The 24,873-nt window shown below is 41.0% G+C and overlaps 1 protein-coding gene across 2 annotated transcripts in view; it reads left to right on the top strand.

Moving 5' to 3' along the window:
* The window catches only part of drosha (drosha ribonuclease III), a 241,172-nt gene extending 220,976 nt beyond the window's left edge, over positions 1-20,196 (top strand). Inside the window, exons 28-30 of one of the 2 annotated variants that reach the window (XM_037544473.1) lie at positions 2,130-2,222; positions 5,885-5,931; positions 19,336-20,196. In XM_037544473.1, the coding sequence (XP_037400370.1) occupies positions 2,130-2,222; positions 5,885-5,931; positions 19,336-19,466 (271 nt within the window). In that variant the 3' untranslated portion in view covers positions 19,467-20,196. The remainder of the gene's footprint in view (positions 1-2,129; positions 2,223-5,884; positions 5,932-19,335) is intronic. The other variant, XM_037544472.1, reaches the window with a different exon arrangement.
* The last annotated feature ends 4,677 nt before the right edge of the window (positions 20,197-24,873 follow it).

The raw sequence follows: 24,873 nt of genomic DNA, 5'->3' as shown, positions 1-24,873 counted from the left end.
AATTATTTAAACCGTATTTTTAAAGGAAAAGAGTAGACAGACAACATATCAAATGTTGAAATTGAGAATTTGTTTTTTGAAAAATTTTTGACCATTTTGAATGTATTTGGCAACAACACATTCCAAAAAAGTTGGGATGGGGGCATGTTTACCACTGGGTTTCATCACCTCTCCATTTAAAACCACTCTAAGTGTTTGGGAACTGAGGAGACCAAATGATGCAGTTCTGAAAGTGAAATGTTTTCCTGTTCTTGTTTGATACAGGATTTCAGCTGCTGAACAGTTCACTTCAGTTCAGTTCAGTTTACTTGTCGTATTTCATAATGCACCAAATGTTACCAGTGATGACATGTCTGGACTGCAGGCATGCCAGTTTAGCACTTAGACTTTAATACAGAGCCTTGCTGTTGTAATACATGCATAATGTGGTTTGACATTGTCTTGCTGAAATAATCAAGGCCTTCCCTGAAAAAGACGTCTGGATGGCAGCATATTTTTCCAAAACAGAAGATATATATTGTTCAGCATTAATAGCTCCTTCACAGATGTGCACCCATGCCATGTGTACTAATGCATTCCTATACCATCATGAACACTGGCTTTTTAACTGTACACTGAAAACAAGCCATGTGGTCTTTATCCCAGAGGACAGTGTCCATGATTTCCAAAAAGAATTTCAAATGCTGATTTGTCGGACCGCAGAACACTTTTCCACTTCACCTTAGTCCATTTATAATGAGCTCGGGCCCAGAGAAGGTGGCAGCATTTCTGGCTCCTGTTTATGTACGGTTTCTTCTTTGCATTTTAGTTTTAACTCACAGTTGTGGATGCAGCAACGAACTGTTTTCAGACAGTGTTTTTCAGACGTTTTTCTGAGCCCATACAGTGATTTCCACTACAGAATCATGTCTGTTTTTAATACATTGCCATCCTGATGGCCCAAAAATCATGGCCAGCAAATAAAGCTTTCAATTTAAAGAATGTTTTTATGATGCAAAGAGCCCTTTAATCATACAGAGGTACATGAGTGTTCATATTTCTATATAGAACCATTTTCTTGAAGACCATCTCTTTAGGTGTATAGGTCAGAGTGGTTTTGCCAAGCACTGTTTTCTGTTTTTATTTGCAGTTTGCTTTCCCAATGTGGGTTTGCATAAAGAACAGATTTAGGTGCAGTTCGATCATCATATACATGAAAAAATTGTGCTCGTTGTTTATATATTCGTACTGTGGTGAAACAACATGGAACGAAATATATATATGAATCACACAAGCTGAAATCATAATTCTAGTCTAATGTGACTGGGGAGAGAAAAAGGCTTAAAATATTAATAATGCACTGTGAGTGACCACAGTGCATTAAATATGCATCCAAATCATGAAATAAGTAAATACTTCCTTAATAATTTACATGATTTGAACATGTATTTGTTCTTACAATACTGCAATTTTCTCTCGTTTGTTTGTTTACTTGTTCATCTTCTTCCCAGTTGATGTTTAAGAACGGCGCATAATGAGGTTGTATCATTAAGTTTTAAAGTGGGCAGTGCTTTCCGTCTGGCTCTGGATGAAGTTGTTTACTTGTTGAAAGCCCACCTCAGCTCCTTGACATCACAACAGCGCCATTTATCTCAACTCTTTATATTTCCTTTGTGGGAAACGTTGTGTTTGCAGAACATTTTCAAGCCTGAAGTCAGGGTCATTTTTTATTTATTTATGTATTATTTTTTATTTATTTATTTTTTTCCCCCACCTTTTGTGAGTCTTGAGATGGGTTGTGTACAGCTATAGACAAGCCAAGTTAAATGTCTTTTTTTCCAACTCCCCACTCCGTCTCCATTTCAGATGGACAGCACCACTGTCCTTGAGCCTCCCAAGCTGCCCCTTTGTCTCCTTCAAACTTTTTTTTTCCCCTCTCTTCTACCTTGAACCCTCTCCCACCTGCTCGTTCCATCTCTTTGCTCATCACTATTTCTCTGGGCTTTTGTCCTGCTGTCTTTTGTCTTCCTTTTCTCTTTCTTCCTCTCTAACCTTTTGCCTCTTGTAACCAGTTTGTACCTTGCACTACTTCTCTCTCCAGGATTATTTGTTTAGTTTCTTGATTGGTTTTGTTTTGTCTTGTTTTTCAGAACATTGCAGACGGTTGGCCCGTCCCACGCTCGGACCTACACTGTGGCTGTGTACTTTAAAGGGGAGCGAATAGGCTGTGGAAAAGGACCCAGGTATAAATATCATGATGCGCATTCAACACGGCTTTGTGTTTATTATGTCTTTTCTGCTTGATAAGCAAATACAAGGTAGCTTTACATCGTATAGAGTCAGTAAACTGAAATACAAGATACAAGAGGTGTAAGAATATAATACATAAACAGAGAAACTGAGTAAAATCAATCAAGCTACCGCTGAGATGCACATGTTCATGATGCTGTATCTTGTTTAAAGATTTAAGATTCAACAATCTACAATCTCTGAATTTGAAATTGATTAGTAGGTTGCTCGGTTACAGTGATCTGGATACAAATGCCTTTCCTCCTGCTGACCACTTTTTGACTCTTGCTATCTACTATCCTTAAGCTCACTAATTAACCTATGTAGAATCAGATAGAACCAGTAGCTGCTGCTCTCTGTCCTGACTCCTAAACAGATGATATTCATCTTGAGGTGGGATTTTGTCTGGCTGCAGTTGTTGTCTCGCTGCAAGTCTGGTTCAGCTTTTTCTTAGGCTTGGTTCGTGTTCAAGTAGAATTATTTCACACTATAGCCAGGTTCATTCAGGATTTGGTCAGGATACAGTCAGAGTTTTTCAGGCTACAGCCTTATTCAGACAATCTTTTGTCAGCCTATTGAAAGGTTCAGACAGAATTCTATCAGTCTGCAGTCAGGTTCAGAACAATTTTATCAGTCTGAAGTTGGGTTCAGACTTTTTCAGTCTGCAGTCAGGTTGAGACATAATTTTATCAGTCTGCAGTCAGATTTGGAACAATTATCAGTGCAGTCAACTTCAGACAGAATTCTATCAGTCTGCATTCAGGTTCAGAAGAATTTTATCAGTCTGCTGTCAGGTTCAGACAGAATTTATCTGTCTGCAGTCAAATTTAGGCATAATTTCATTAGACTGCCGTCGGGTTCAGACAGAATTTTATCAGTCTGCAGTCGAGTTTAGACAGAATTTTATCATTTTGCAGTTAAGTTCTGACAGAATTTTTCCAGTCTGCAGTCAGATTCAGAACAATTTTTCCAGTCTGCAGTCAGATTCAAAACAATTTTTCCAGTCTGCAGTTGGGTTCAGACAGACCTTTTTCAGTCTGCAGTCCGGTTGAGACCGAATTTTATCAATCTGCAGTCAGGTCCAGATTTTTTTCAGTCTGCGGTCGTGTTCAGACAGAATGGTATATGTCTGCAGTCAGATTTGGAACAATTTTATCAGTCTGCAGTAAACTTCAGACAGAAATTTTTCAGTCTGCAGTCAGGTTTGGGCACAATTTCATTAATCTGCTGTTGGGTTCAGACTAAATTTTAAGTTAACAGAATTTTACCTGTCTGCAGGCAAGTTGGGACAGATTTTATCAGTCTGCAGTCAGAACAGACTTTGATCAGTCTGCAGTGAGAACAGACTTTGATCAGTCTGCAGTCAGAACAGAATTTGATCAGTCTGCAGTCAGCTTCATACAGAAGTTCATCAGTATATAGTCAGATTTCGAAGAACTTTTTTAGGCTGCACTCAGATTCAGGCAAAATTTGATCAGTCTGCAGTCAGGACAGAATTTTATTAGTCTGCAACTCTGATAGAGTTGGTTTTAGGTAGAATTTTGTCAGGTACACTCAAGTTGGGACCGTTTTTGTTGGGTTATGTTTGGGTTCAGACAAAAGTTTGTTGGGCTACAGTCAGGTTTGTGTGGCGTTTTGTCAGGCTGGGGGAAAATGGCTATTGCAGAAGTGAAGAGCATGAGAAGTTCAGAAATGGACCAGACTACCTCTCTTGAACACTTGCAAACAGAATCAGAAGAAAAGCTACATTCAATTTTAGTGGCCTAAAAGGAAGTGAAGTTGGCAGAGAGATGAAACAAGAAGAAAGCCACATTTGAGACAGGGGGCAAATATGAAGGGGGCTCAGAGTGGGGCAGAAGGAAAAGAGTGATCCAGCGAAAGACAGATTAAAGAAATCAAACCCTAAATCCTTTCCGTATCCTTTACACACTTGAATTTGAATCTCCTTCCTGCAGGCCTGCTTTGAAAGCCCCTTCTCCTTGGCTCTAAGCTGGCGATAACTCTTTCTCTCTCTCTCCCCCTCTTTCTTTTTTCTTTCTTTCTTTCTTTCTTTCTTTCTGTTTCACCCATCCTCAGCTGTTTATGTATTTACCCGACGCTAAGCTGCTGCTGCATTCGCACTATGATCGCATAATGCAGAATGGATATGCACAGTAAGCTACTGGAGAGACTGCATAAACAACACTCTCAGGTTCAGCGGCCCCAGAGCTTTACCTTTTCACAGATAGAGCGTCGTCGCTCAATAACGCCACTCTACACACACGCTCAGAGAAAAACAGCTTTAGCCAACACTTTTCTTTAATCCCCCTCTTTCCTCCCCTTCAGCCCTACGGCTGAGTTTCAGCGCAGTACTGCAGAGGATATGCTAAAGATGTTCTTCTCTCTCTCTCTCTCTCTCTCTCTCTCTCTCTCTCTCTCTCTCTCTCTCTCTCTGTCTGTCTTTCTTCTCTTTTTTATTGCTCTCTCTGTTTCCGTTTCTTTCTCTCTTTCTTTTTTCTCACTCACACTCTCCTGAACACTCACACATTCTTTCCTTCTTCTCTCACTCTATCATTTTATCTTTCTCTTCTGCAGCTTTTTCTATCTTCTGCTATGTATCTGTTGATTTCTGTCACTTTTTCTCTTTTTCTTTCCCCTTGGCTCTTAGCTGGTGAGACTCAAGACGCAGGTCTGATTGCAAACTGGACTCCACGCAGTCGATTATTTTCATGTGAATGATAGAGCAGTGTGACTCGTTACTCTCCAGCTTTTTATAGGAATTTGTTGTTCCGGTTTAAATGGTGCAGCAGTTCGGCTCCAGAACATAACTGCTGCACCATTTAAGGTGGAATGGAAAATTAGACTCAGAAACTGCGGACAAATAAGCCAACTTCTGCTTTGTACCTTTACCATCACTTTTCTGTCTTTTCTGTAAACTTTGCTCAGCTTGGCTGTTTTGGTTTCTGTTGTCACCTAAATTCAATTCAACCTAGTGGGTGTTTTTAATTGGCTGAACTAGTTTTATTTTAATCCTGTGCACCCAGTGTTCCCAAAAATAATAACAAAGATCTTCGAATATAGTTATATAAGTTTTTGTTTGTTATTTGAATTCAGTAATACTTCTAAAATTCTTTCCATGTGTAGCTGCACTACTCTTTGTGTGTACAGTATGCCATGGGTATCTGGGTGCCATGAATTTTGTATTTTAGTTGGAAGGGTAAAAAAAAAAAAAAGATAAAAAATGAAATTACACCCGTACAGTACTAACGTGCTGTCATTAAAAGGCTGTAGTACTGTTACCATTATTCAGTGTTGTGGCCTTAAATTTGCTGAAGAATGCAGCCTGACTTGTTTAGGACTCAAATTAAGGATTTAAATTAAGGATTTAAATTAAGGATTTAAATTAAGACTTGACTGTCTTGACTTGTGACTTGTTTCCACCTCTGCTCTAAGCTGGTGATAACTCTCTCTCTCTCTTTTGCACTCTCTCAGTTTCTCTTGCTTCTTTCTTTCTCTCCCTCTTTTGCACTTTACTCATCACTTTCTGCTGGCTTTCTTTCTTCTTTCACTTTCTTTCTTTCTTCCCAAACACTGTCTTTGCTGTATATCTAATCTTTTTTTTCTCCCTTCCTTACAGCATCCAGCAGGCTGAGATGGGTGCCGCTATGGACGCTCTGGAAAAATGTAAGTGCTTTCAGTGGAATGTTTTTCTACATCGTTGAGCATTAAAGGATAAGATACGGCGCTGTTACTTAATTCAGGGGTGCTAATAATTAACATGTTTATCTAGCTTCAACTGTTCAGTGCCTTGTAAGGAACACTGAGTGAACATTTTTTTCAGAATTCCTCAGAACAAAATTGGTTATAAAATCTGTTGCTTAAACCTTTTACAACCATTTGAAAAATGTTCTTATGCGAGTTAAAACATTCAGAATCATTTTCCTTTTTCTGTAAAGTCACCATTTCAGAGATACGAGGTTGTTGTGCAGCATTAGCAATGTTCACACTTCCTCTCATTCTCTGATAAATGCAGTGTGTGGTTCAAGGCGGTGATTCTCCATGAAGTTTCCATGAAAGCCTCGCTCAAAAGTCCTATTTGAAGTCATCCCTTCCGAAGCCTATTGTAATGCAAGGCTGCTCTCAGCCCAATCCTGACATGTTCCAGTTCCTGCACTGCGCAATATGAAAATAGATTGCGCATCGAGTCCTCTCTGCTATGCTAACATGCTAGGAAGGTATCAACACTTGTATTGTTTGTCACAATGAAGAGACTCATTGTGGAGCCGAGTTTGGTTGTAGAGGAGCCCTCCTGTGCGAGAGCTCTCCAGAAACATCTCCTCGAGGCCTCTTCACAAAGCCTCCATTCAGCATAATTACAACACACTCAAGGAAAATTAGATATACGTTCTATGGTTTAGACAAGAGCTTTGTTAATGGCTTTCAGCTTAAGGCTTTCCAGGGCAAAAGTGCAGTGATAAGCGATGCTTTCCTGATTTGCACTATCATGCCACTAATGCGTATTAATGCAGATGTGTTGCATTGACTCTTCCTAGAAAGTCAAGTCATTTTTCCCTTTTAGTTTGAGTCTTTTTAAAACATGAGGCTGCGTAACATACTGTAACTAATACTGCAGAAGTGTATATTATGCAAATGAGCCCTCAAACTAATCCCTCTATGTTGTATTTAACACATACAAATACATTATGTGGCCAAAGGTATGTGGACACCTGAGCATCACACCTTTGTGAGTTTTGTTGTATATCCCATTCCAAAACCATGGGCGTTAATGTAAAGTTGGCCCCCCTTTTGCAGCTTTAACAGCCTTCACTCTTCTGAGAAGCTTTGCCCGAGATTTTGGGGCATGTCTGTGGGAATTTATGTCCATTCAGTTTTAACGGCATTTGTGAGGTTGGATAAAAAGGTCTGGCTTGAAATCGACATTCTAGTTCATCCCAAAGGTGTTGAGGGGTTGAGGTCAGGGATCTGTGCAGGTCACTGGAGTTCCTAACTTGTCAAATGAAGTGTTTATGTTGCTTGATTCCTGCACAGGGGCTCAGTCATGCTGGAACAGCAAAGGGACTTCCCTAAACTGTTACTGTTACAGAGTGGGATGGTTAGAATTGTCTAAATTGTCTTTGTTTGCTGTAGCTTTAACATCACCTTTCACTGCAACTAAGGGGCCCCAGCCCATTATCCCTCCTCCGTCAAACTTTACCATCGGCACTGTTCATTCCAGTATCCACCAAATCCAGATTCATCCACCAGATTGCCAGAAAGAAGTGAGTCTTCACTCCAGAGCACACATTTCCACCGCTCCAGAGTCCATTGGCATCGTCCTTCATACCACTCCCCCTGGACACTTGACTATACTTACCGTCTTCGACTTCGGCTCTCAGTTACTGCTAACACTTAGTTTGTTTGTTTTTTTTCTTTTGTTTTGGTTTTCTATTTTGTGTGTGTGTGTGTGTGTGTGTGCGTGTGTGTGTGTGTTGGTTTTGGTCATCAGTGCCCAGTGCACAACTGATTCATATGAACAATATGCTCAGCAAAAAAAAAAAACAGTACTTAAACCTGCACTGAGCCTTAGTTGCTACATGGTCCAAATTTCAATTTACAGAAATATCTACACGTAAAAAAGCTAGAACAATTAACAAATAAGTGAATATATTACTAAATAAATGAAGTTAGTACACTAACCTAGACTACACTATAATACCTATGTAATACCTATAAAGCCTAAATACATCAAATGGTACAATTGTTTTAGTTATATTAATTCCCAGTTCATAATATCAATGTTAGGAAGGCTCAGTTATCAAAAGTAATATTGTTTCCTGAAATTAAATGAGTGGCTATTCATGCTTAGTCCAAATGTGCATCTTTTCTGTCAATTATTTGCTATTAATTAAAAAATAAATCATATAAAATATTTGATTTTGTTCAAAGTTGAGTGATTTACATAAATGAGATCTATTACAAAAAAACTTTGAAAATCATGTGAAATGTTTGTTTAAGTGCGCTCATTTGGGGCTTGTCCCCTGACAAAAACATACCATATGTTCCTTTTTCACAATATCATTCACTCCTAATGTCGACTGTACTTACATGCGTTCTGATTCCAGTCTGTATTTCAGAGATTTGGGCTCTGTTAGTTCAGCAATGCAGCCAGCACATTAATCAAACGGTGGGTTATTAGGGGGAAAAAGTTTTGACTAATAAGCTGGGGCCGAATAAAGCTCAGGTTTCCAGCTCGGGTTTGTGCCGCCGTTGTTGAAGGGCGGCAGGGTCAGAGCTTTGATTTAATTCGGCCGCAAATGAGGCCCCTAGCCGCCTGTGATTGATGCTGTTTGTCTCTGTCTCCTCTCAGGTTTATAAAATATTAGCACACAACAGCAGGGCTCTGTAATAAGCTACCCCTGAGCTTTTACACTCCGACGTCTCCATCGCTGCTACCTCACTCTTCTCGCTTCTTCATTCCTGAGAGCTGCCCACTTAAAGGCATAGTGTTCTTTCTTACCCCGAATGTAGTTCATCAGCATCAGCCAAGAGTTGTTTAGTGTCTGAAGTTTGCTTCTGTAGTTTGACCCTGGAGCTGCAATGCTAATGTTGCTAACAGGTAATGGAAGCTTATACCTCGCCAGTTGGCACAGGACAGAAGCTGATCTCACAGCTGAACAGAGTCGTGGCTGTCCTGAAACCGAAATGTGTACAGAAGCATCCATTACTTCTTTAGTCTTTCAGTTTAAAATTTGCTCCTTAGGTTAAGCACTTTCACTGCTTATTCTTATTTTTATATTATTTTAAATTCTTATTGCTGATTTTTGCTGCTTATTCAGAGTAACAACAAAACATGTCTAATGTATTCCATATATTCCTGTTCAATTGTTTACTTGTTCAGAAATATAATATACAAACTAATTAAAAGTGTATATTCTTTTGTTTTAGTTCATTTTTATTAATAATTTTCAGGTTAAAAAGTACAAATAGTTACGTCTTCGTTTGGCCTTAAGGAGTTAATATTTACTGAACCTCTGAATTTGCTCTGATAAGAAGCTGGTGCTGTGAGACTCTGGTAGCTACAGTTGCTTCAGTTTCTCTGCCTTTTCCTGAATATTTACTGTAATGTCCACGCTTCTTTTCATGTCTATTGATATATCAATGATCATGTCATTACAATCTTTTGAATATGAGACTCACATATTTGCTGTAGCTCTCAATGAAAAAGTATTCACATTTCCATCTCACCAAAATAGCTTCTACGATTAAGTTTGTGCTTTAGGTCTGTAGTCTTGAGTAAATGTAGTTCAGTAGTTGAAGCTACAGGTCTGGCCAGAGAAGAAAGGCTCTTAAACTTTGGCTTTAAACTTTTGGACTTCGTTACCACAGTTTGGTGCATTACACTGTAATTTTACAGTACTGCTGCCATCAGGTTTCAGATGCAGGCCACTTACAACACTCTAAAACAGAAGCCACTAGGGCTCCCGATTGGCCACTGGCCAATTCAAATCTGGACACGCCTGCTTTATGTGATAATTGTGTAATATTTATAAGCTATGCTTTGTTGCTACTGCTAAGAAAGCGTGGAAACTCCTGATCAGTTATATGACTTTGTACTGTTTGCATTTACGGTATTTATACTGTAAATGTGTTTCATAGTTTATTTCCTATTTTTTTTTTTGGCAAAATTGTATCTACCCCAAGCAAGCTTTCAGACTTTTATGTGTGTGTTGCTAATTCTGTTCAGTATTTTCTATTTTCTTAATCTTTTTTTCATTCAGTATGGAAATGGCTATGGATATGGGGGATCTAACGAAAAAATCATTTTCAAAAGACGTAAGAATTGGGAGTCATCTTGCGACCCCCAGGTTAAGAATCACGCATTTATAACATAAGTTTATAACATCCTGTGGTTAATTCTCCTTTTTTTCCTTGGCGACTAGAATAAAAATGTTGGAATATTTAAACAAATAAGGGACACTTCAGAGTTCATTTCTGATTCCAGCCCTGCTTGTTAGCTACATTAGCCTTGTTGCTGCAGTGCAAACCCAGAGAAGCAAACTTCAGACACCAAACATGGCAGAGAGTGGGGGGATGTAGTATTGGGGCGTGGGGGTTGTGTAAATTTGATTTCTCGCCAAAAATACACGGTTGCCTTTGCACTTCTTTCTCTCTCCCCATTCCTCTCGCCCATTTATTTTGTCTGGTCCCTCTGTCTCTATCCTTCCTCCCTTATCACCTCGTCCTCTCTCACTCATTTGCTCACTCCCTCGCTCCCTGTTGCCTCCTTAATCTGTTTCTCCCCCCCCTCCTTTCTTGCAGTAGATCCTTTCTCCCTTGCAAGCAGCTGTCAGATTGATTGATACTCGCTCATTGCTGCTAAATGAACATTTCCCCCTTCATAAATTGCCGTTTCGTGTGACTAGATTAGCGATGCCTCCTGAAAAGGTCAGTTCATTTAATATCATCTATCAGTCACGTTCGGGCCTACGGAAGTGGGCCGGGTTCAAAATCTCCCCATGCACTCTTCTATGAATAAACCGGCCAAGGGGGACACTCTCTTTCTTTCTTTCTTTCTTTCTTTTTCTTTATCGCTCTCTCTCTCTCTCTCTCTCTCTCTCTGTCTGTCTCTGTCTCTGTCTCTCTCTCCTTTCAGCTCCTCCCTGGGGAGCAGGCCGTGGAACTCCAGCCAGATGAAGTGCCGTGTAGAGATTTGCTCTGAAATCACATCATGCATATGATCAGAGCGTCCTCGGTTTCATTTCAGCTTACACTCAATGAGGTTCGGAGGTCAGGCCGCTGTACTGTCTAACAGGGTTATCTCGGAATGGGGACTTGATATGGAGTGAGCGATCCGGTCGTGCACAGCGGGAAGTGAATTGTGGATTCACTTGGAAAACAAGCGAGAACGCTGCCATTCAAACCCTGGTGCACCAAATAACCACAACCGTAACGTGCGGTTTGTATGAAACGTGAGTGCAAAACAGACCAAATGCATCTAAACAGACCAAAAACAACGGGCCTCATTCACCAACAGCTTCCTACATTTTTTCTTAAATTTGTTCTTATGAAAGATCCTACAAAAAAAGTCTACCCATGCCTCCGAATTGTTCTTTGTGCTCTTGAGTGTGTGGATTCTGTTCTTACCTAAAAACAAATCCCAGAAAACACTGGTGAGTATCAGAACCTTCATGAAAACTGCGTAAGTGGGATTTAAAAAGAAATTTCTTTTTTAGAATGGCCTGGTGAATGAGGCCCAGTGTCCTTCTCTGCAGAAAGCCTTTAATACGGCCTTGATTGCTTATGAATGAGGTTATCTTAGAATAGGAACTTACAAAGTATACAGAGTAAGCGTTTTCATCGTGCACAGCGATGGCAGTGTGGAGTCCCCTACCATTAATGTGATTACTGTGATTAATGTGGTAAAATACGTTGCAGTATTATATGTAGACATGTATGTTCTGTTATGCTCGGAATTCACCGTTAAAAATACAGACCGGTTACGTTTTTTTATTGCTGAGGCACAAAGGAATTACATTCACACATATGACTGTACACACCAATCCTGTTATTAATTAAAATTATTAAATTTTTGATGTTTTATAAAAGTAGTAAGGCACATTATTGATTTCACCCCACTTAGCAAAGTGATAGTCATAGTAACCTGCAGTCTCTTCAGGCTTACTGCGGTAGGATAACACGAGCTCATTTTGGCAAAGGGCAGTGATTTCAGCCCGGTTAGCTTTGTGGCCGTCATAGTAGCCTGTGGCCTCTTGTGGCTCAATTTTTACAAGCACTCTCTGTGCACCACAAGATGTGAGCAGCAGCCGTAGTAGCATTGAGGAGTTCAAATGTTCAGAAAACTGGACTTTTTCAAGTGCTGTTTGTTCTAAAACAGCTTTCACAATTTAATCGCTGTGGAGTTGAAAAACTGTTCATTTGAATATTTTTCAATGTTTTACCTCGGACCGTTACATTCCACCATTCCGAGAGTGACCTGGATCCTGGTGTTAGGGATTATCTCCAATATTTCTGCTGTCACTAAACGCAGATTATGGACAGTATTTTGGCAGCAACGGACAGAAACGCTGTGAGCTGACGGACCCTCCGGTTTCCACGTAAACATTTAATGATGCTGGTCTTGACCGTGGGCTGCCTGTTCGTGTTGAGGCAGAATTAAATGTTAACCGTCTTCTGACCTCCAGTTTGAGCAGAAAGGCGAAAAAAAGAGAAAAAGATGTCTCCAGGCAACTCAGAGCTACCACCTATAGCACTGGCCCTTTGCTCACGTTCACTCTGAGCACTCCAGCTTTTGAAGAGATTCATTACACACACACACACACACACACACACAGCACTTAAACCTCACACCTGTTCTACCTTGAAAGGCAGAATTGAAATGAAATATGCATGAAAGTTCATATCCTTTTGCGTTGGAAAGCTCAAGGGTTAGTTAGTATCTCTTCCCTTCCAGACATGGGTTACCCTTCTTTTCTTTCCACTCATTCTTCATCACCTGTTTGCTCTTTTCCCTTCCCTACGTTCCTTCCATCCACTTGGCCCCCTCATTCTAACCCCTCTTCCATCAGCAGCCCCCTCTATTTCTTCACGTATTTCCCCCTGTCGGGAAGCGCCATGATACTTTCACGAAAGCGCAGGTCTGTGATTCACTCCGATTAAAGATGAATTCCTCTTGATTGGCAGCTAGATTGCACTCAGAAGGAGGCGATGAGAACAGATGGGGATTGTGGAAGACGGTGGAGTGATGCTGCGGCGTGAAAAAGGAGTCAAGTTGCACACCATGAAGAGTCCTCGAGGCAGGTTGAAGATTTGAGGTGTAGGAGGGCTGCTCTAATGGAGAGTCAACCTAGGAGGCTTTGAGGGTGGTTAAAGATGGAGGAATATGCTCAGTGCTCGAGGACAGGAGAACAAAAGTCTTCATGAATAATGGGTAATTGGTTCAGGGTGGTCGCGCACAGCAAACTTGGGAAAGTTTTAGAATAAGTGTGGATTCATTTCATAAGGTTTTTTTTTTCTGATAGCAGTCTCTATTGTATGAAATGCATTCTTGATTAAATATGACGTGAAATAACAACAAAGTTGATTAAAATGTTTTAAAGACAAGAGTGTAAAATACACCCTGTTTATGTATTGCTCCTTAGTTGCTCCTTATTTCTGTTGCTAACCCCATTTATGTCAAAATGAAAAAAATAATACAGCGAGTCTACAGGCAGGGGTGCCACAGTGGTCTCGATTGTGAGCTTTTTTAGTTTAAAGACTAGTATCTTGACAGAGAGTATCTTTTGAAAAACTACAACTGCTCTAGGATGGATTTTTGGGAATGAGTTGTTTAAAATATCTATTTCACTAGTTGGTGAATGTGATAGAAAGACAGATAGCTAACGTCATTGCTAGGAAACCAAATATCTTACTACAGCCATATAACTGTGTCTTCTAATCATCATTACAATGAAGAGAATTGATTATGTGAAGGAGGAACTCGTCAGATGAGGAGGACAACAAGCTAAAGGCTAAAGTCAGACTTGCGTGTCTTTATGAAGCTCGCATTGTGCAGAAGGGCACAGATGTGCACTGCGGCAATAAAATTGGAAGCATTAAAATGTTTTTGCATGCTGTAGCATCATCATCATTTCCCTTCACTGCATTAAGAGGCCCAAACCCTGAAACACAAGCCCAGACCATTATCCCTCCTCTACCAAACTTTACTGCTGGCACTATGCATTACAGTAGGTAGCTTCTGATGGCATCCACCAAACCCAGATTCATCTGTCAAACTGCAAGATAGAGAAGCCTGACAGTGTGCTTTGCACCCTTACAGCCAACACCTGGCATTGCACATTGTGATCTTAGGTTTTTGTGCAGCTGCTCGGCCATAAAAACCTATTTTGTAAAGCTCCCGACATTCTTGTGCTGAGGTTTCTTAGAAGGCAGTTTGAGGTTTTAGGTGCTTTAACACTTTGCAGCCCTGTGCTTGTGAGTTTGTGTGGTGTACTGCTTCATAGCTGAGCTGTTGTTGCTCCTAGACTACATTTCACAATAACAGCACTTGCAGTTGACTGGGGCAGATCTAGCAGCGCAGAATTTTCACAAACTGACCTCATGGCAAATGACTGTGCCAGGTTAAAGCCACTGAGCTCTTCAGTACGACTCTACTGCCAGTGCTTGTCAGTGGAGACTGCTTGGCTTTGTGCGTGAGTTTTTACCTCTGTTAGCAAAAGGTGTCTAAACTTAGGAGTGGTGTCCACACACTTTTGACCATTTAGTCTAGGTACGTAGCACTCTAGCACTCCCTTGATAGTTTGTCTCCTTTTCTATGGATGCATGTAAAAAAATCCACTAATCCTGGGTTGTTAGTGATGAGTGTCTAGCCTAGCAGTCGGGATTTGGTGACACCACAGGGATTCCTAATGGTAGTGTGATGTATTTGTATAATGCGTGCTGGGTTTTAGAGAGCACTGATGAATGAAAACTCTGTTTAGAACTCTCATCTTGATGAGGCTGAAGGATAAAGTGATGCACTGCGTAACACAAGTAACACATTGTTATATGGTTTAGGCCCAAACGCCCCTTTCAGGACTAGGCTGTAATGTACCTCAGCATATGAGATATAGTTAAGGTAGGATTGAGATTAACACAAGAGACTGAGCTGACACCTTTAAACTTTAAGCTTCCTTCTTTTCCTTTAAATAGCCAGACAAAATCTTTTTGTCCAGGTTCCTGAAAAAGCCAAGCTGGTACTACCTGCTGCTGGTTTCACAGAGGAGAGAGAACACTTTAGCTTCATCCACTGCGTTTTATCTTTGTTTTCTATTCCCTTTTATAGACGTCTCACTTCGGCCTCATGAATGGTCCTGAAATTGCTGGTCAGTTTTCACATTTTTAGAAAATTGGAGCCTTGTGTTTCTGGGTTTGATGCTGTTCTCATGCTCGTGTCTCACAGTGCAGCTTTCATAATTCTTCAAAAAGAGAAGTACGATTCACGAGTCGTTTGACGGGGCCGCACATGCGTCACGATGCTCAATGTGTCATGACAGAGCAGCAACCAAATTTCCCCAAACTAAAAATCAGACGTTTTCTGGCTTGTTTCGTTCAGTGATGACTGTTAGTGCCGTTCCCCTCACTGAAAGGAACAGGGGATGTTTCTGGGTGCAGCTCTCATTAGATAAGAACAGGCCAGTGTTTTCAGGGTGAGGATTCAGGAGCAGAGCAAAGCTGACTGACTTTAGCTCTAAGAAGGTTTGGGCCTGTCGTCTTTTGTCCCTTATCAGGTAGACGGTCTGTTCTTTTTGCCAAGAACAGACCTTCCTTCCATTCTGGTGCTTGTTGAATATTCATGTCACAGCTTTAGGACTTTTCTCCGTAGCTCTTTTATCAACTGGAGCCGTTGTCCAGTGGTGTGGTCAAGAGCAGTCCTTCATCATGTTCTGGCTCTTGCTCCTGTTTTTTCTTTTTTTTATTTGTTTTTGTTCATGTTCATCCTTGTTATTGTTTTGTTATTCTTATTGATCTTTATGCTCTTCGTCTTGTTCTTGTTTAGTTCATTGTTCTTCCCTCTTCTTTTTTGTTTAGTTCTTTTTATCCATCATCTTGAAGATTTTCTTCTTGTTCTTTCTCCTCGTTTTTCTCTTTCTCTTGTTTTTTTCTTCTTGCTTTTATTTTTGTTTGTTATGCTTCTTGATATCCATGTTCCTCTCGTCATTATAGTTCAGGTTCCTTTGCGATCCTTCTATTCTTTTAGATTATCTTCTTGCTCTTTCTTTCTCTCCTCTCCTTCCTCTTCTTCCTCTTCTTGTTCTTGTGTTTCTTGTTCTTTTTGTTTGTTATTCATGATCATTCATGTGCTTCTTGACATTGATCTTCGTTTTCTTGCTCTTTCTTTCTTTAAGTTTGTTTTAATGAAATTAACATTGATGAAGAATCCATAAAGGACCATAACTTCCTCTTCCTCTCTGAGATGGTCACTCTGAGGCCAGCGTCTGGCTAATGAAACAGAATTGAATTAGAGCTGTGACGAGAGCGCTGCTGTAAATATCTGCAGTATAAACGCTGCAGCCTCATGAGTTAACCTGCAGTTTTGGACGGCGGTGCGTTCCGCTGGTCTGTGCGCTCACTGCTGTCAAGGACTCGAACGGCTTCCAGAAAAAAAAACTCCAAAACTGAAGTTTCGTCCTTGAAAGGAATTACTTTCTTGTCAATAAACAAAAGACGGCGGTTGAGGTGCGCATGCTGTTGCATACTTGCAGGGTCATCTGTATGCAGACTGCGCTGCTCAAAAGGTGATTTTCTCCCCGAAAAGGCCGGAACTGCCGGGAATTCACAAGATGTTAAAAATGCTCGACTTCATACTCTCCCAATCTCTCTCTCTCTCTCTCTCTCTCTCTCTCTCTCTCTCTCTCTCTCTCTCTCTCTCTCTCTCTCTCTCTCTCTGCCTATCTCTCTCTCTCTCTCTCTCTCTGCCTGTCTCTCTCTCTCTCTCTCTCTCTCTGCCCATCTCTCTCTCTCTCTCTCTCTCTCTCTCTCTCTCTCTCTGCCTGTCTCTCTCTCTCTCTCTCTCTCTCTGCCCATCTCTCTCTCTCTCTCTCTCTCTCTCTCTCTCTCTCTGTCCGTCTCTCTCTCTCTCTCTCTCTCTCTCTCTCTCTGCCCATCTCTCTCTCTCTCTGTCCGTCTCTCTCTCTCTCTCTCTCTCTCTCTCTCTCTCTCTCTCTGCCCGTCTCTCTCTCTCTCTCTGCCCGTCTCTCTCTCTCTCTCTCTCTCTCTCTCTCTCTCTCTCTCTCTCTCTCTCTCTCTCTCTCTGCCCATCTCTCTCTCTCTCTCTCTCTCTCTCTCTCTCTCTCTCTCTCTCTCTGTCCGTCTCTCTCTCTCTCTCTCACTCTGCCCGTCTCTCTCTCTCTCTGTCCGTCTCTCTCTCTCTCTCTCTCTCTCTCTCTCTCTCTCTCTCTCTCTCTGTCCGTCTCTCTCTCTCTCTCTCTCTCTCTCTCTCTCTCTCTCTCTCTCTCTCTCTCTCTCTCTCTCTCTCTCTCTGTCCGTCTCTCTCTCTCTGTCTCTCTCTGTCCGTCTCTCTCTCTCTCTCTCTCTCTCTCTCTCTCTCTCTCTCTCTCCCTCTCTCCAAGGCCGTGTTCTGTTGAATTGAAAGTTGATCCGGGATGCGTGAGGGCAGCGTGAGCTCCTGGAATTTTTTTGTGTTCAAAAAATGAAAAATTGGTCTGCAGTGGCCTTGAGGCAGTGGGCTCAAATGTCCTCTCAGCGTTAACATCTCTTAATAGATTTCTGTCATTTTATTCATGTGTGTTCTGCGTTTCTTCGCGTTCGAGTTCTTTTTAAAGGAGTAGTTTGAGTAAACATGCTACATGGCTAACAGTGAAGGCTACCATTCAGAATGCAAAGATCTTTATAACGGTAATTATTCACCGTTAGCAGGCGTCATTCACTTTCATTCATTCATAGCTATTCCATTGTTCTGAGAACACCAGCAGCATCTTTGTTTGATGTGTCCGTCTCCTTTTTCTCAGTAAGAGCTTCTTGAACAGCTGCCCATCCTTTCAGACCCATAGCGCTGAGTGGTCTTCTCACAGTGGAAGGATGGACAGAAACACCTGTGGATGTTTTCAGATCTAAAGCAGCTTGATGTTCTGCTCTCTCTCAAAGATGAAAGCTTTCAGTGCTGTTTATCTGCTGGGGATACTGTTGGTCTGCCAGGTCTTGCAGGAGTTTGTGAGGAATTTGAATACTTTTTTTTTTCAATTTCAGTTGTTGAAAATCGTGATTTTTTTTTTTTTTTTTATTATTTACCTTTGATGTTCCCCCTTATGCAAGATCAGTATCGCCTCAAAATTATCTCCAGAAAAAAGACCTTGTACTGAATGACTGACTTTTCTTTCTTATTTAATAATAAAAAACATTTTTCTAGTTTGACTCTTCTTACCATCTGTAGTAGAGCTGGCTGAAGCCCAGCTGCAGTGCACTGTGTTGCTTTTAAGTTTTTTTTTTTTTTTATTTATTTATTTAAAGTGACACTTTTAACACCTTCATCAAACTACGCTGGACAGCACTTGCAGGAGAACTGTGATAAATCAACAAGCAGCAAACTAACAAAAGCAACAGCAAACATGGGGAAACTCCAGCTCCCCTCAAGAACCACTGTAATAAGAACATGAGCTGTATGAACAAGAGCCAGGAGTTGAATCATTGACTGTATATCTGATATATATGATACATGCATTCATTGGTTGGAACATGCAGCCACTGTTGCTCTCACTGAGCATTGATGAGGAAGAATTCACACAATGAAAACAGTGTTACTGAGTTGTTAAATAGACATTGTTATTCACTTTGCATGCAGTTTTATCAGAAATTAGTACTATGCCCTGATTAACTCCAGTGTGTTTCTGAGATAAGATCCTGCTGGTGTACATTATCACTCAGGATTTCAAACTGCTGTTTGAGTCTTGGTTCCTCTTAATGTTTCTCAAGCTCTTTTTCTCTCAGTGACACAAGTGTTACTCAGACACTGAAGAAAAAGCTGTACATAAAAAACTGAACTGATATATATAAAGTAGCCCTAAGTGGACTATGGTGAGTGGTCAGTTATATGGAGATGGGTTCTTCATAGCCACATCTGTAAGGAATTGCACATTTTTGCACACTCCTGGTTCGTCGCCGTTCCTTCAGCATTAATTGAGATATATGCTTCCACACTTATCTGATCTCCCATGCTGCCTTATTACTGATCATGTTCAGATATGTATGATTTTAATTAGGTTATCCGATCTGATTGCCGTGGTGGCAGATGAAGCTCGCCTAATTCCCCTCCTTGTTTTTCAGTGATAGGTGAAATTATGGGTATATGTGAGCGCAGCAATTAATCCTTTGGTACGAGGTTGTACGCGTCAAAATAATTGCGGGAACGCAAAAGCGTTTCCACCACAATCTGTCAAAGCGACAGACACATCGATTCCTCGTTTCCTCGCAGTGTTAATGGAAAAAGTTTGGGGTTTATGTTCCACATCTGAAATATCTCACTATATCTCTCTCTCATGTTGTTTCTGTCTCCACCTCCTCCTCCTCTCGCAGATAACTTCCCTCAGATGGCTCATCAGAAACGCTTCATTGAGCGGAAGTACAGGCAGGAGCTGAAGGAGATGAGGAGGGAGCGAGAGCGGCAGGAGCGAGAGAGTGACGAGGGAGAAGACGGACGAAAATGAGCGAGGGGAGAAAAAAAAGAAGACGGGCAGACCAGGCCAGGAGGAGGTAGACTGGACGTAGTTATATACCCAACGCATAACGCCAAAGTCAAATTTACACCAGTCTTCTTTCTAGAAGGTTCTAATGCAAAGAATCTGATTAAAGCGAGAGTTTTGTGAAAAATCAACACAATTTTGTACCACATATGCAGTCAGTAAACCAAGACTGGAGCTGCGAGGCCAGTGTAGCTAAGCAGTGGAAGCTTACAGCCCACCAATTAGCAGGCAGCAGCTAACTGCGCTGAGTTGTTAAGCAACCTCAATTTAGACTTGCTTGTGTAGTTTCTGACACTGTAGACACTGTACACTGTACCCAACGACTCAGCATGGTTTGAGACAACTGTATGTCACAGAGAAATGCTAATTAGTGGGGTATAAGCTTTCATAACTCGTTAGCTACATTTATCTCGTACCTCCAGTGCAGAACTAAAGAAGCAAACCTAAGACACCAAATGTGTCTTGGCTGATTGGACAGCTGTGTAATTCGGTTTGGTTTTGTAAATTTTGCCAAACTATCGTTTTAACATTTGTTCAGACGTGTTGTTTGATGTGATTGCTTTGTCATTTTGTTTGTTTGTTTTATCACTTTGTGCTATTTGTGAATGTAATAATAAAATGTGATTTATATAAACTCAGACTGTTAAGACTGGACTAGGCTTACTAATAAAGAAATAAACCAGACTGTCTGAAATGGCCTTTGTCGATGATTTAGTGGTGTCAGAAGGTAAAGCTCGTTTCTATATGGGATGCTGGAGTTACGAGTGTAATAGGTCGGTGTTTGAACCTGTTTTTTTTTTTTTTGTTTTTTTTTTTGGGTCAGTTTTATTTATTTTAGGTTTTCTATCCAATTTAGTCTCTCCACTGTCTTTCTTTCCACTTTCTCCGTATCATGATGTGGCACATACCTGAGAGCCCACAGGCTTCATGCACTTCCTGCCTCCAAAGCATCTAAGCCTGCCACTGCATCTTTTGAGCTATTGGCTGTGTTGCCAGGTCCCTAGGCATTTTTGGACGGAAGCTGTGATCCACAGGGCTGAAACCTGCTGCCGCTAGCACAAGAAATAAACCCACTGTTAGCATTAGATTCAGATCTAATCACAAATCGATATATTGGCAAATAAGTCGGTGGTTTTGGCCACTTAGTGCTTTACGTTTAAAGTCATTTCTTAGGTTGAGTCTGATTGTCTGCTTTATTCGAAACCCCTCACTTCTAATGCCAACCTGCTGGTGTAGTTAGAGACTGATGCCCAGTTTGTGTCAGCAATCAGGTCCTTCACCAATGGTCAGTGTCTGACCACAGGGACGCTCTTGGCTGGATATTTTTAGGTGGTGGACCACTGTCAACCTAGCTGTGACGTTGACGTGTGTAAAGCGCCACACATACTGTGCTGAGTGATTCGCCACCCAGTTAAAATCTGATCAACAGAGGTTCTGTAGTTAGAAACTGACCAATGATGTATGCAGTAGAAGGGGCTGATGAGCTGTGCAGCAACAGTTATAGTCTGTAATTTAACTCATATATATATATATATATATATATATAGAACCTATAAGGAAGTGGGACTACCAGTAGTCAGTGAGTGGAAGTATAAGGCAGGGTTTCTAATAAAGTGGACAGTGAGTGGGAGTATAAGGCAGGGGTTTCTAATAAAGTGGACAGTGAGTGGAAGTATAAGGCAGGGGTTTCTAATCAAGTGGCCAGTGAGTGGAAGTATAAGGGTGGGGTTTCTAATCAAGTGGCCAGTGAGTGGAAGTATAAGGCAGGGTTTCTAATAAAGTGGCAAGTGAGTGGAAGTATAAGGTAGGGGTTTCTAATAAAGTGGCAAGTGAGTGGAAGTATAAGGCAGGGGTTTCTAATAAAGTGGACAGTGAGTGGAAGTATAAGGCAGGGGTTTCTAATAAAGTGGCAAGTGAGTGGAAGTATAAGGCAGGGTTTCTAATAAAGTGGCAAGTGAGTGGAAGTATAAGACAGGGGTTTCTAATAAAGTGGACAGTGAGTGGGAGTATAAGGCAGGGGTTTCTAATAAAGTGGACAGTGAGTGGAAGTATAAGGGTGGGGTTTCTAATAAAGTGGCCAGTGAGTGGAAGTATAAGACAGGGGTTTCTAATAAAGTGGACAGTGAGTGGAAGTATAAGGCAGGGGTTTCTATTAAAGAGGCAAGTGAGTGGAAGTATAAGGCAGGGGTTTCTATTAAAGTGGCAAGTGAGTGGAAGTATAAGGCAGGGGTTTCTAATAAAGTGGACAGTGAGTGGAAGTATAAGGCAGAGGTTTCTAATAAAGTGGCCAGTGAGTGGAAGTATAAGTTGGGGGTTTCTAATAAAGTGGACAGTGAGTGGAAGTATAAGGCAGGGGTTTCTATTAAAGTGGCAAGTGAGTGGAAGTATAAGGCAGGGGTTTCTAATAAAGTGGACAGTGAGTGGAAGTATAAGGCAGGGGTTTCTAATCAAGTGGCCAGTGAGTGGAAGTATAAGGCAGGGTTTCTAATAAAGTGGCAAGTGAGTGGAAGTATAAGGCAGGGGTTTCTAATAAAGTGGCAAGTGAGTGGAAGTATAAGGCAGGGGTTTCTAATAAAGTGGACAGTGAGTGGAAGTATAAGGCAGGGTTTCTAATAAAGTGGCAAGTGAGTGGAAGTATAAGGCAGGGTTTCTAATAAAGTGGCAAGTGAGTGGAAGTAAAAGACAGGGGTTTCTAATAAAGTGGACAGTGAGTGGAAGTATAAGGCAGGGGTTTCTAATAAAGTGGACAGTGAGTGGAAGTATAAGGCAGGGGTTTCTAATAAAGTGGCCAGTGAGTGGAAGTATAAGGAAGGGGTTTCTAATAAAGTGGACAGTGATTGGAAGTATAAGGCAGGGGTTTCTAATAAAGTGGCCAGTGAGTGGAAGTATAAGGCAGGGGTTTCTAATAAAGTGGACAGTGATTGGAAGTATAAGGCAGGGGTTTCTAATAAAGTGGCCAGTGAGTGGAAGTATAAGGCAGGGGTTTCTAATAAAGTGGCCAGTGAGTGGAAGTATAAGGCAGGGGTTTCTAATAAAGTGGACAGTGATTGGAAGTATACGTTGGGGGTTTCTAATAAAGTGGACAGAGTGTATGAAATCATTTTATTGTTTATCAGTTTATTGGTTCTCTCAATTAATTTATGACAAAAACTGAAACTCTCCAAGAGAGAAGAAGCAAAACGATCCTTCACATCTCCTGGCGAGGAGGTTTCATTTTTGTCTTGTTGTAGATTCTATTGTTCACCTCCCACTGCAGTGATTTGTGATCCTAACACCTTTTCATCAGAAAACGGATAGTAATGCCTGTTTAAATGGGATTGTGTAGTCTCGGTTGTGCTTAACTGCACTGAAGGTCTGAAACAAGATTTTAGCTCAACTAAAATGCTATTTATATACGTTTATTTATATAAACGTGAATTCTGCCAGATTTTCAAAATGCGTAATTAAGTCATTCAGAGCGGTTTGATGTGAAATGCTTCATTCTAGATAAACATACAAGTCAATGTCTGAAATGTTTAATACTCTCAAAGTTACATCATGGTAAGCTGTTCCACAAAAATGGTTTCAAATATGCTGCCTGATATTTTTTTTAACATCATTTTTTTGGCCTAAAATGTATTTTTAAAATACATTCTTGACAAAGTTGTCAGTGCAGGGCATAGTAAGGCAAAATAGTCTTCAAAGGACTGAAGAATATCCACAATCTTTTGTTTATGTTTTCACATGAGCAGTGTTTTTTTTAATAACAGAAAGAGCCTGCTTATGTCGAAAGACTTAAAACGACTCGATTTGTTGGAACGATTTCTCTAAAAGGTTTAAACCTTTAAATCAGGGGGGTCAGGGTCAGCGCTGGCTCTGTGTTCTCACACTCTCTTATTGGACACTGATTACATATTCACAGTGGGTTTGCAGTGCAGGTCGTCTGTGAAACTCCTACATGGAGTTGAGGTTCTTGACAAAGAAAGGAAGAACCGCTCTTAAAAAAAAAAACTGGAATGGCTTCATAGCATTTGGTCATGGCCAAAATGTGGAGGAGCCTACAATGAATTTACAGATTAATCACTGAAGGAGACGAGCGCGTGGGTTTTTATTCAAAACGCAAAGACCAAAGCAAAGGCCGGCGTTAATGTAGCTGCGGAAGCCTTTTAGCTCCGGTTTTCAGATAAGGCAGCTATTAAAAATTTCCTCTCTGATGTTAATGCTGATTTGACATGCACTTTCATTGCACATATGATTGTTTTCATCTCCAGCAGACACAATTATTATGGACATCTAGAGTAGCTGTTTGCGGGGCATTCAGCCTGCCAGACCAGACATTACAACAGGCTTCCACACAGACAGAATGATTATGAAAATGCAATTATGACACAACAGTCTGATTAAGTGGGTTGCGCCTGTACAAGCGGCCTTTCCAAATGCGTTTTACTCACTTTGTGGACATATGTTTACTGGATAATTCTAGTTCTCCCATTAACCCTACAGTTTATTGATTAAGCTGTAAAATGAACAGATTGATTGCTCTGGGTGGCCCATCCTCACTTCTCTGTCTCTGAATTGAAATTCAGATCTAATGCAGTCTTTTTATTCAGCACACTTTCTTTTGTTCTGGATATATCCTGCCTGATGTGTCCAAACGTCTGCTGAAACTAAGGGTATTAATAGTGTTTCTGGGAAGGCTTTGCAGTAGATGCTTGACCACTGCTGGGAGGATTTGATTGCATTCAGCCACAAGAGCACTAGTAAGTTCATCACTAAGATACTGATGATGAAGGAATCAGTCTTGGATCAGTCCAAAGTAAAACTGCATTCTGGGGCATGGTGAATCCAGCTGTGTGCACGCAGTGGAATGCCTGGGTCAGTAATGGGTGCACCATCATTAGAAGAAATGTCTGGACAATTTTGGTCACTGTCTTTAATTTATTCATCTGTGTTGATGCTTTTTGCTAGGAATTTCCAGACTGACAATTCCTGACTAATAAATGCAAGAAAAAGCCACATGCTGTGACAGCGCTGTAGCATCACCGTGGTGACAGGAGGCTATTTTTACATGTGAATGGGTCATTGTGTTGGTAGTTAGACTGAGAGAATGCTCCAGCTATGGATTCTATACACGTCTCGTCCACTCTTTTAGGAGCCCCCACTACTTTATAGGTCCACTGTATCGGTGCAGTCTCAGCCCATCTGTTGATAAATGAGTTCTTTCACAGCTACTGTGGCGAGATCACACTGTTAGACTGAGGCTAAGGCTGAGCAGAAAATGCTTTTGTGTCTTTACTTATATTTCTTTGACAGGTCAGAGAGTACCTCGACTTTACTGATGTAGCTTGTGGCTAATTTTTGCTGTAAGGTGAGTATAAGTACGAAAGGGAAA

The sequence above is a fragment of the Pygocentrus nattereri genome, chromosome 13 (genome assembly GCF_015220715.1).
Source record: "Pygocentrus nattereri isolate fPygNat1 chromosome 13, fPygNat1.pri, whole genome shotgun sequence".
Taxonomy (NCBI): domain Eukaryota; kingdom Metazoa; phylum Chordata; class Actinopteri; order Characiformes; family Serrasalmidae; genus Pygocentrus; species Pygocentrus nattereri.
The sequence above is the reverse complement of the archived record's forward strand: the minus strand, read 5'-3'. Positions and strand labels throughout refer to the sequence as shown.